The sequence below is a fragment of the Parus major genome, chromosome 11, assembly GCF_001522545.3.
Source record: "Parus major isolate Abel chromosome 11, Parus_major1.1, whole genome shotgun sequence".
NCBI classification, from domain to species: Eukaryota; Metazoa; Chordata; class Aves; order Passeriformes; family Paridae; genus Parus; species Parus major.
Window position 1 is genome coordinate 8,564,526 of NC_031780.1, and position 12,170 is coordinate 8,576,695.

Genomic DNA, 12,170 nt, shown 5'->3' on the forward strand with positions numbered 1-12,170 from the left:
CAGCACCCACACAGCATCCCATGCACAAGCTGCTCCCCTCCATGCCCCACGGTGGAAAGAGGTGCTACCCAAAGCCTGTTGCTCTCTTTGGCATGGTTCTAAATCACTTTACTGTTGCCTTGCAGGCAGTGGGTGCAGGTGTGAAAAGTGCATCCTGTGCTTTGGAGATCCCTGCTCAGAGAGTTCAGCACATTGTACAGAGCCCTAGCCCACAGCAGCACAGCCAACCCAGCATTGAAGTTCAAGGGGCTTGGGATGATTTACAGGGCTCAATGTGTTGTTTGACTGACAGAAGCTCCCAGGGTAATACAAACTTTTTCAAGACAAAGAACACCTAAAAATATTTTAATAGAACAACTGATCTGCATGAAGCAGCCAGGGCCCCTTTCCCAGCACAGCCTTGCTGAGCCCTGCCCGTGGCACAGTCCTGCTCCTACACCTCCTGACAGCCACCAGCAAAGGTGGGACGCTGGCACAACCAGATGGACACTGGCACAAACTGTCCAACAGTGACCCAACCAACCCACCATTGGTTCAACACCACTCCAACCAGTTCAACAGCAGCCCAACCAGACCTAGTGGCCACTGACCTCACCAGCCCTGGCTGAAACAAACCACTCAGCAGAGCTGAAAATATTTGCAGTGAAAAAGAGGCTCTCCTAAACCCAAGCTCATCAGCACCACTTTTTCCCAGACTCTTTTCCACTCATCCGTGCCTGCTGGGACAGCACATTGCCCAGGCAAAACCCTGCTGGGCAGTCTGTCCCACTGTGCTCACACCTCCTGGCAGGGACTCCTCTGGGAGGAATTCACTAATTTTTGGAGCCATGAGACAGGGATGGATGCTCCTGGCTCCCTGCATTTCATCAGCAATGACCACAGTTGGGGGACTGGAGTGGTCCCAGCACTGCTGGTTATCTGAGCAGGCAGCAGCACAGCACAAGCACCCCAAGCTCCCCAAAGCAAATTATTCCTGTTCTATGGTGAAGATGTTAACAAGGGTTATTTCCATGGCAACTGGAGCAGCACTGCAGGAACCCAGAGGGCCTTTATCTCTGCCTTTATCTCCAGTATTAAATCATAAAGGAAGAATGAGCTGATGGGAAAAGCCCTTTGGGGAAACTGATCACAGAGCTGATTTCTCACCCTGGTTTGATATGGAAGCACTAGTTTCTTGATGGCTTTCTGAGCATCCAATCAGCAGAAGTTAATGACTTCTGTCTAACACAAGAAAATGTGCTCCTCTCCCTGTTGCAGCCACAGTGTTTCTGGGGAAATATGCACGACATGGTGATCCTTGGCAGATGGTGGTGCACAACGAGGTGACGGTGATGCTGAAGCTGTGAGAGTATGTGTAGTTAAATGCTGGATTTTTTATTACCTAACTGCACCCTATAACCTTGGTTCAGCTTTAGGAAAAATCAGACAGGTGATTCCCACATTCATTTAAATCAGTTTAACTCCCTACACACAGATTCAATGGATGGATGGATGGGTGTTGGGTACAAAGCTATTCCAGCCAGTGCAGAGAAAATTGGGGTGTTTGTGAAGATCTGATGCTTTTTGACAGGAAAGTAAGTCAAATAGATCTGAAATCAAACAACAGTGATTTTTTTTTTTCCCCACTTAACAACTGGCTATTTGCCAGCCCAGCTGTGACATTTGCTCTCAGGAGCTGAATCAGAAATGCATGTGCTTAGAGGTTTTTTCAGCAATTCCTTAGGCTCTCCTCTACCACGTGTCTTCTTCAGGGTTGCAAAAACAAACCATAAAAAAGACCAGCTATAAAGGGATCCTTCCCATTGTCTTATTAAAACATTTGTCAGACTATCCTATTGAGATTTAATGAGGTTTGGTTTTATTAATTCCACCCTGAAGAGTTATTTCCTCCTTACTTAGCTTGAGAAGTTAAAATATTTATGGAGATCATATAATAATTGCTGCTCAATGAAGCTGTTTTGTGCCAGAAACTCTTGCACATCTCCAAGCCTGCTCTTCTCCATCCATCATTTCCAGGCAAGCTCTTTGCTGAGCTGCCTGGCCTTGACCTCTGCTGCTGCAAACAGGTGACTGTGAGTGTTTGCAATGAGCAGCAAGTGTAAAAACATCATTGAAAGGATGGCCTTGAGATTTCTGTGTTGATGGCTCTCAGGAGAGCCTCAGAAAGTGTCATGATTTGACAAGCAGGAAGCGAAACAGAGACATTAAAAAATGAGAGAAGACTGGGAAAAGGACAGCTTGCATTATTGGGGAAATATTGCCCAGGGCTGGGTCTCTGGTCAGTTGGCTGAGGTCCAAGCCCCAAATCCACCCTCCTCCTTCACATCACAGGCTGTTCACGTGTCTGTAATGCATCCTCCCACACACAGGGGCAGCCAACACAGGGGCACAGTTCCCTCAAAGCCCCACTACAGCTCCTCCAGCTTTTCATTTCCACATGTGCCCACCCAAAACTGCCCAAATTCTGGCACAGATTAATGAAAACACCCCTGGGATGTGTTACTTGTGCAAAGCATAACTGGGATTTTGATGCTGTGGACTGTTTGGATTTGCCAACCAGTGCAAGTTTCCCTCACCAGACACTGCAAATGGATGCCTAAAAATGGGCTCTCATGGGCATTGTGGGTATCAAATACTGGGGAATGAGAGTTTTAATGTTGTTGAACATCTCAAAGCTTCTTCGCTGGCATTTTTAAAGGTCACTATTCAGCTCATTAAGACTACAGGATGTAAAATATAGATTATTTTGCACCACCCACGAACTCAGAGACCCACTGTGACCTCCCCACATCTTCCCTTTGCCTCACAGGGTTACAACCTGACCAACAAGGCTTCCCAGTGCTGGCTTTCAGCAAGACTGGCCAAATTGGCTGACAATTACCACGCCTGGGGACAATGCTGACTTGTCCAACTGTTAATAACCACAGTCCAAGCACACCCACAGAGTGATGCTGCCAAACTGAGAAGGCTTTTCAGTTGGAAACCAAAGGCAACTCTGTTTCACCCACACTTTTCCTCCAGTTAAAAAAACAAAACCCGACAACAAACCTATCGCCATGCCATAAAACACCCGTCAAGCCTCTTCCCAGGATGATGGAGAGGTTATCTTCCACCCACCCAGCCCTTTAAAAACCAGGCATGTTTTGCACTGCAATCTCGGAGTGGCTGATTTAAATTCGCTGCTCATAATTGCCTGTTTGCTTCCAAGAGATATTTTCTTATAATTAAAATAACACTCAGACCTGCCTCTTTCTCCTTTCCCTCCCCCTGACTTTTAAATCCCTTCCAAAGCAGAGACCCAAAACTGATTGCCTGGCACATAATCAGTAGGAGAAACCTGAAGAGAACAGGCATTTAAATAGTTGATAAATGAAAGCATTACCATATGAAAGACCCTCAGCCTTCCCCAAACAGTTCTAAAAAACCAAATGAGACACCTGTTCAGATTAAAGAAATGACAACAGCATCATATGGATTTGAAAAGTTTTTTGCTGTAAAATCCTCTTTTTGCAAAACTCAATGTTGGGCTCTTCTCATGCTTACCTTTTTGGTCCTGAAGGTTTCCTGCCATCGACCATTCCCAGGCAATTTATCACAGCACTTCTCTGTTCTCACAAGAACTATTAGAGAACTTCCCTGCTGCACTGGAATCCCACCATTTGTGGTGCAGCCACAGTGATGTGAGGGGCAGGCACCTGCTGGCCCACACACGGGCTCTGCTGCACATCCCCAAGGTCACCTGTGGACCCAGAGGCTTCTGACCCTTTGCACCCTGTCCACTCACCCAGCAGGCAAAGAACAGGCTTGGAAGTGGGGTCTTCTGCTTCTCAACACCCTGGCTTTAATCAGCCTTTTGCTTCACACAGGTTCCTAATTAGCTGTACTTAGCACCCACAAGGCAGCAATCTGATCCATATTTTATTTCAGTTTTCCAAGGGAAGTGAAGATTTTGTTTTCCAAACAAGACCTACTCAAAGGACCCTGCAGATGTAGCAATGTGGGATGGTCAAGCTGCTGAAGGCTCAGCCTGGCTGTGCCACATGCTTATGTTTTGACTTGCTCACTGCCTTTCCTTTTGGTGGCTCCTTCAAAGCTGCTCTCAGACTATTTGGCAAGACAGCAGCACTGACACCTTCACCATACAATTCATCTAAATCCCAGAAGCAACAGACCTAAAATGGGAGAGAAGAGGAGGAAAACCATGTTCTACAGAAGGTCCATGAGATCTGGAGCCAGGACGGCCCAAGCAAGACCTCCAGAGAAGATGCTTTTCTTTTTCAGAGAGAATGGAGGGACATGAACTTTGCAGCAACAGACAGAAGAGCAATGAACGAGGATCTTAATCTAAAAATAAGTTCCAAGAGAGACCTTAAGATTCATCCCCCTGCCAGTTCCTGCTCCCCACAGTCTGGCAGCCCAGCTGGATCTCATGCACAGCCCTGCAGAGCTGGCAAGAAAATCGCTCCGGATGGCATCGCATGGGGAAGTGGCTTTGTGCTCTGGAGTCTGAAAAGTTGGGGAAAATTCAGTTCTTGCAGGACCAAAGCAGCACATTTGTTTTTAATTTGTGGTGCAATATATTCTTTAATTAGTTTCAGAGAAGAGTTGCAGAAATGCTTTCTGAGAAGCTAAACAAGAGCACCTCCTTCCCTTTCAGATTGTTCAACTACAAAAGTCTGTAACTTTTCCAGAGATCAGCATCTGTTTTTTGCTATAGAAATTGATACAGAAATTGCTCAGAAATGTGTCATTTAAAACACATGGAGAGTTGACTCATCCTTTGCCAATTCACTGACCCATCACCGTGCTTTTCTTTTTTCAGCCACAGCCATTCACTGTGATTACATCTTTAACTGCATCATAGGAGAGTTTCAGACCTGCCTGTGCTGCACTGCAGTGGCACCCCACAGACTTCAAACCCAGAGCAGAAGTCTTCAGCTGCTGTTCATTTAACCACTGTGAGGCAAGGCCAGAACATGAAATCTGTGAGAAGCCTTGAGCAGCTCACATTTTCTGGGCTGAGCACAACCCAAAGCTGCCACCACTGTGCTGCTGTTCCACCCTCCTTCCATTTGGGACAGGGTGTGCACCAAGGTCAGTCACCAGGGCTTCTTGGACCTGTCTGCTGCCCAACAGGAGCATCCCCAGGAAGGAATGATTTGACTAAATCTGAGCTGCTTCATCCTTGAAAATGTTCATCACTCAGCATTTTCTGGATTTCTTTGCACCTTGCTTTTAAAGTTTGCCTCACCACTTAAGGTCATGGATGCTTCCATGGTCAGTCCTGCAAAAATGCTTAATTGGCAGAAGCTGGAAGCAGGAGCAATCCCAGTGCAGCTGGCAGTGGAAACTGGACCTGACAGGAACAAGGCTAATTGAGCCTCTCAGAAACCCACACATGTTTTTTACCAAGCAGAGTCGCATTTCCTGGTGTGCAGTGGTAGTCACCACCTCTGCCAGCCCGGGCACTTCCCCTGCCACCCCCAAAGCTGACAAGGATGGTGGAAGCTTGGGGTGGGCACTGTCCCCTAAGGCAGGGGACTCAGTGACTGAGGGGGAGGGACAGCACCAACCTGGCTCTGCTCTCCCAGCTCCCACCGTGCTCCACACGCCCTCTGACACTGGACACAAACCTTCCCAGTCATGCTGGCTTTGCTATTTGCTGACTGCACTATACAACAGTAAAATAGAATTGTATAGGAACATCTCCTGCTGTCAGCTTTATTTAGAACCCAAAAGTTTATTTCCTTTCTCTCCAATTTAACTTTGCATTTCCAATTGTCACCGGCAGTCATTTTAATGCAGCACGGACATCACTGTATTGGAAAATAATTACAATGACAGATTTTGTTTTGCTGTGTGAGACCTTCCACTTCTGAATCTAATTACTGCTGATGCTTTACGAGGTCCTCCAGCACGAGATAATTGCTGCTTTCTCTTTTTATGAGCAAGAAATAATCAGTTGTCTTTTAAGGTGAGAAATATAAACAGCAATTAAATGCCATGGTTCCCCATGCCCTCTCTTCAGCTGGCACCCCTCAAAGAGACAACACAGAAAAAGGTTCAACTTCATTTACTGTTTGCCCCAAATACTTTGTTTGAAAAGGAGGGAATAGGAACACTCCTAAACGATAGATAGCTCCAGCTTAGGAAATGTGTATTTTATTATGGAGAAGCTGGAGCAGCTCACAAGAAAAGCAGTTTGCTCACAACTCACAGTGCTCAGCATCATCACCCAGCCCTTTGCAGGATCTGGCCACAAGAAAAGGTGTAGGGACAGCAACAGGCTCAAGCATCAGGGGACACAAAACCACACTTAACTCTACCAAAACCTGCTGCTTTGCCCACCTTTCATCTCTTCCAGTGTTTCTAAAACTATATGTTAAATGTATGAATCTTTCAAACATCCTGCTACCCCATCAGCATGGGACTCTTGGTTACAGCTTCCCATGGGGAACGGATGGAGCAGAAGGAAACTGCCCCATCCCTGAAAGTGCCCAGGGCCAGGCTGGGTGGGGCTTTACTCTCCCCTGGTCTAGGGGAAGGTGTCCCTGCCCATGGCAAAGTGGTGGAACTTGACGAGGTTTAAATTCCTTCCAAGCCAGATATATCCTGTGTGAACACTGGAGACAGGTTTCTTTACCACCCACAATAACTTATTTACTGTTGGGTTTTCTTTTTCCCTGCCTCTTTACCTGAACAAAGTGCCTGCTTTTGAATAATTCATTGATGAGGTTTGTACCACTTTGTTCACAAAATCACAGTGGGGAACAGTGTTTTTCATTAAACACTTCCTTGCCAGCTCCTCTCTGTGATGGAGTCTTGCTCTGCTTGCTCCCTTGCCAAAAATCTGCCAGGCAGTGAAGAGCAGCACACCCCACGGGCTGATAAAATGAGGGGATGGGAGGATGCTGGGGCAGCACTCCCTCACCTGGCCTGGGAAATGGCTGCATTTGAGATGAAGTGTTGTGATCCTTCAGTGTCACAGGAGGAAGGCCTCCAGTGCTCCAGATCTCCCTGTTTCTCTCCATAAATTCATGATGGAGGTGACCAGCTCAGGTTTAGGTAAATAACCTTGACCTGCTGCAATTAAAGCAGGTGAATCCTGCCACAGTTTGCTGAATTAAGGAGGGAGAAAGGCATTCTTCTTATGAGTGGGTTTGGATTATGAATAACCATCCTGCTTCTGCTGCAGATGTCTCGTGCACAAGGTAATACCCAACTGCTTAGATGCCTAATTTATAAGCAGGGAATAGACCACCTTCCTCTTGCAAAATATTAGGAAGAATTAGTCATATATATTCACATCACATTGAAAAAACAGTGGTGAAAGGCATCACGAACAGCAAGTTGGAATGAATTACTAAGATCTCTATTAGCATGTTAACATTTATTTAAAATACATAGTTGGCAAACCTGATGGTCATGAAAATTGCTAATAATGAGTATAAATGAGACATGAACAGACACAGAAATTTAATCATAAAAAAATGAACTATTAGTGTTGTCCTGATTATTTTTAATCCTTTTGTGATGTGGATAAAAAAATCATTAACACTTCAAACAGATCAGTGCTTGGCCAAAGATTTTTGCCTTTAATTTATTATGGCAAGATATCAACCTGTTAAACATGTGCCTTCACTTTCCATGCTGCCTTCCTCATAAACATCAAAATGGATGGATTTTGATCAAGCAAGGAAATCAAGCTCTTTACTCAGCAGCAAGGAGGGAGAGAAATTTGCCATTTCCTGTTCTGACTCCTGAAACTTCTTTGAAATCATTGTCACTTCTTTGATGTGGAGTAATTTGAGTTTCTCTTTTAGCTTCAAAAATAGATGGAAGGGAGATTACAATTTGGATTGCTTGCAGGAGGGCTGCAGTTGGATTGGGAAGTGCTTAGAACTTCTTGGAAAAGGCAAAACCTTCCTCCCTGGCTTGGCCCTCAGTGTACCACCTTACTGCTCACCAGTGAAGAGGAAAACTACTTTTTATTCATTGTGGCACAAAAGAACAATGCAAATGTGGTTGAAGGTGGAACTGGGAGAAGGGATTGATTAACCTGGGGGAATAAATATCACTGACACAGCCCAGTTGCACTATTATGTGGTATTGAAGGACAGGAAAATAATTTCAAAGGAAATAAAGCTCTATAAACACTTCTCTCAGCCTGGTAAGACAACAGACAAGTGGTACACCTCTCAGCAGGGATGTTTATATGGTACATCAGCTCAGATTTTATAGGTATTCATAAATGAACTTCAATATGCTTCTTGGTCAGTGTCACTGTCTATAATAATCCAGTATCATTAACATACATGATGGATCTTTAAGGATTTAGGGCTACTTTGCACATGTAAACCAGGTCATTATGCCTCAGTTTGGGTGCTTGTATGATTCCTCTGCAGTCCTTCAAACACACAGCCCTCTTGTTTCTAATAGAGCAGCTTCACAAAGGAGCAACTGTGTTTGGAAAGCAGGATGCCTTCCAAGGTGGAAGCTGGATTTAAAGGCAGCTGAAGTTTCCAAAAGCCCTGTCAGTGATGCTAACAACAACTCATGCATTCAAAATCCCACCTGAGAGACCCAGAGGCCTGCAGAGCAGGAGGACACAGCACTGCTGAGGAGGATGAGGACCTTTCAGATGTGCTCTGTTAATGCAACTTTTACACCCTCACTCTGAGCCTGTGAAATGTGAGGTGCAGGAAGGAGCACTCACCCGTTTGGTGTAGTCCATGGCCTTCAGGATGGAGAGGTTCAGCATCTCCAGGGAGGCCAAAACATCTTCATAGTCTCCCATATGGTCAACAAAATAGTCTGGGAAAACCAAGAGAAATATGATGGGAACATGTTTATGTAACTTGAGGCTACTTGGCACAGCAAGATCTATTATTGGTGGTAACATAAACCTGAGAGGATGGTTCCAGGGATATTTTTATACTCTGTATCCTTGGCCAAAGTCACAACTTGTCCTGCAGGGATGGGAAGTGGTGTGATTCCCATGAAGTTTGTGACCATTGCAGAAAAGGAGATGTAAGACCCAGCAGCTCCCATTGAAAATAACTCATCAGGTTCTTTATTTCTATGCCTACCTCTGCATTTGATTGTACATGGTCTCTCTCCCTCCTTCTGCTCCTACTGGCATGGAGAAAGAGGTCCCAAAATAAATCCCTTTTCCATTCCCTTGACATTCTTTGCCACTCAAAGCATCCAAATACCTTCCACTTCACCCCATTTATATGAGCTGAGACTGGCCTTACATCTTTCCCTACATTCCTATCACATTTACACCTCAGCCCACAATCACAGGTTGAACAAGCTTTTGAGAGTAAAATTTGCCTTGAAAGGAAAAGAACAAGGCTATAAACTGGGCCTGAAATCACGTGTTCTCCATGGAGAGGGAGCCACAATTTCTCTGTGCCACCTTTGTCCTTTCCCTGTTTCTGGTGATTGACACAGAGCACAGCAAAAAGCTATTCCTTAAAAGCCACTGGTGCTGTTCCTCAGCACGAGGACACGGAGTTTCACACTGAGGTGACATCTCTGTGGAGTGCAGCAAGACATACACTTCAGGAAACAATCCCACTAATTAGGTTTTCTTGGCTTAATTAGAAGTGCCTATAGCTATTTACAGTCTGAGAACATATCCAAAGGGAAGAAGATTTTGGCAGAAACCGGAATGTCACAGCATGACTGACAGCAGCTGTTCCGTGAGAAGTAAACAGCTTACTCTCATTGCAGGGCATTTGTTTGGTTTTTCCTTCCTACTTGGGAAAGAAAAATTGAGCAGATCTGATAGGTAAGGACTTAGAATAAGCCCTGAAATAAAAAGCTGGACCCATCCATTTCAGGAGGAATGAGCTGCTGTGGGCACAGCAAACCCTTGAGGCTGACCAAGGAGCACATGGGAGGAGAGCAGAGTTGGCTGTAACGAAGTGTTCAGCTCCACTGGTTCAGCATTATTTTTCCATGTGAAGCTGCAGGGCTCAAGAAATAACTTTTAAGATGCTCTCAACATTTTATAGCACACAACCCATTTCAAGAGAGACCCCACAGCTCCCATTTAGACAAACTGAGGGTTTATGTTTAATACTTGAAAGAGGAGCAAGCAAATAAATCACAGACAAGGGCAGCTATTCAGCAGATAACAGATCTAGGCAGGAACTTCTGCTGATCGATCTTTTCTCTTCCTTCCCCTAGTTTTCCCCAGGAGGTGATGGGTTTATCTCCCTCCTCTCCTGGCAGCTTCACCCCTGGGAGAGGCAGCGAGATGGGATCACACTGGGTGACAGCTATGTAATATCCTGATTTGATCAGAGAGGTGGAGAAAGCTGTCAAGGGTCAAACAATGTCCTTGTTACCCCTGGGTTTCCTGGCAAAGCTGATGGTACAAGCTGTGGGGATTTGACTTCTTGGGTCAGCTGGCAGAGAGACCTAATGCAGTAAGGATGGAGGGATGGGAACAAGCATATCATATCCTCAGAAAACCAAAAGGATTTTGGAAGTTCTCATTTCTTGCATACCAAAGCAAGGACAAGCAGGAATAACCAGGGGAAAGGGGAAATGTTGCTGCTTTTGCTGCCAGCTTGGGTGATCAAAATGGTGTGGGCAGGGGCTGAGTACAGCAGGAGAAGAGAAACCCTGGTCAATGTCCTGATGCAGGCACACCCATGGACAGAGAAGTCTTTAAGGAGTCAGGAACAAGCAGTAACTGCCTGGTGCTGGCACAGGCACCCAGTAGCCCCATCTCTGTCTGCACAACCCACTCCCAGCCTGACTTGCAAAGGCTGTAATTAGTGGCAAAGTGGTGAAGGTAAATGGTGAAGACCTGCTGGGATGGCTTCGTATGTTCTTCTGCATCCAGGAGGAGAGGAGAGATGGATGAGCTCTCTGCAAGGCCACACACCTCTCTTTCCATCTCCTCCCAAAAAAGCTTGGGTGCAGGAAATGTTTCCCAATATCAAGCATCCATAGAAAAAAACATCTGGGTGAGCACCTCCTATAGAAGCAAAGCCCTTCAGAAATCCCAGCAGGAAACATTCCCATTCTGGTAAAGGTGTGGGACAAAATATTATCACAGATTTTCTGTTCAGCCTTTAATTTTGGCAAGCTGTGGGAGGTACAGCAGAGGTGGTGCACCCCTGAGGCAGCCTGCTGGGAAACATGAAGGCTGGCCCAGGCAGAAGCATGTTACAGGTATTGCAGGGGGATACACGTTTTTGAACTTCAGAGTGAAGCTGGAAGCCACAACATCTCCAGAAATTAAACTCCAGCTTGTTATTGAATGGGATCCTTGTGCTTCGCTTAGCTCTGACCCCATTTGTGTTGCAAGAAAATGAAAAAATTCTGCCAACTTTGCTGTGGAATAAGGAGCAGAGCAGCAGCAGGGCTGAGCCCCCAGCTCCACAGCACTGCAGTCTGTCCTGGGTTTCATGCAACCTTCCAAGACCCTCATGCACACAATGATTGCACAAAAGGAGGGACTGCACTCACCACACAGCTCCTTGGTGTCCACATTGCTGGAAGAGGGGCAGAACGAGGCAGGGGAGGAAGCAGGAAAAAAGAAAGAAAGAGAAAGAAAGACAACTTTAATGTAAAGGACAGATGAAGGCTACAGTCAGAATTCCCACAGGCTTAGCTCCAGGTGCCCTCCTGCAACATCACCCACCCCCTCAGCATCCCCAGCCAGCCGTGGGGACAGCCTATGGAGAAGAGAGGGGTTGGTGTCACTCAGGGCATCTTCAGCATCTGTGCAGCTGGAATAGGTTCACAAGTTATTTTGGATGTTCCCTGGGAGGGAAATGGGCACTTGTACATCCCCCCAGAGGAGGGACTTTGCCCAAGGGGGACCCAGCACATCTGGCACATCAGCTCCTCTGACTTCCTTACAAACATCCAGCCTGGCAACATCCCGGTGAGACACTCGCTATGGCACAGGAATGTGTTTGTTCCCATTTACCCAGAATTAAAATTTGCAAAATATACTTTTCTCAATGGACCAATTCTCCTAATTCTGCCCTTATGAAACAGCTCTTGCCCAGGACTCCCTCCAGACAAAACTGCACAATTACTTCTTAACACATGAACATTTAGTTTATGTAACAGCATCTCAGCAGACAACCTGCTTGGGAAATAAAGATTGCTACTAATCTCTTTGTGCCTCTTATTCCCAC

General features: G+C 45.9%; 1 protein-coding gene across 5 annotated transcripts in view; it reads right to left on the reverse strand.

The window, feature by feature from the left end:
- NECAB2 (N-terminal EF-hand calcium binding protein 2) overlaps nucleotides 1-12,170 on the reverse strand; it is an 85,463-nt gene that overhangs the window by 5,765 nt on the left and 67,528 nt on the right. For 3 of the 5 annotated variants that reach the window (XM_033517251.1, XM_033517252.1, XM_033517250.1), the window contains exon 4: nucleotides 8,717-8,814. In XM_033517251.1, coding sequence (XP_033373142.1) covers nucleotides 8,717-8,814 — 98 coding nt within the window. Of the gene's footprint in view, nucleotides 1-8,716; nucleotides 8,815-11,490; nucleotides 11,517-12,170 lie in introns of all 5 variants that reach the window. The other 2 variants (XM_015639958.2, XM_015639957.3) reach the window with 1 other exon arrangement.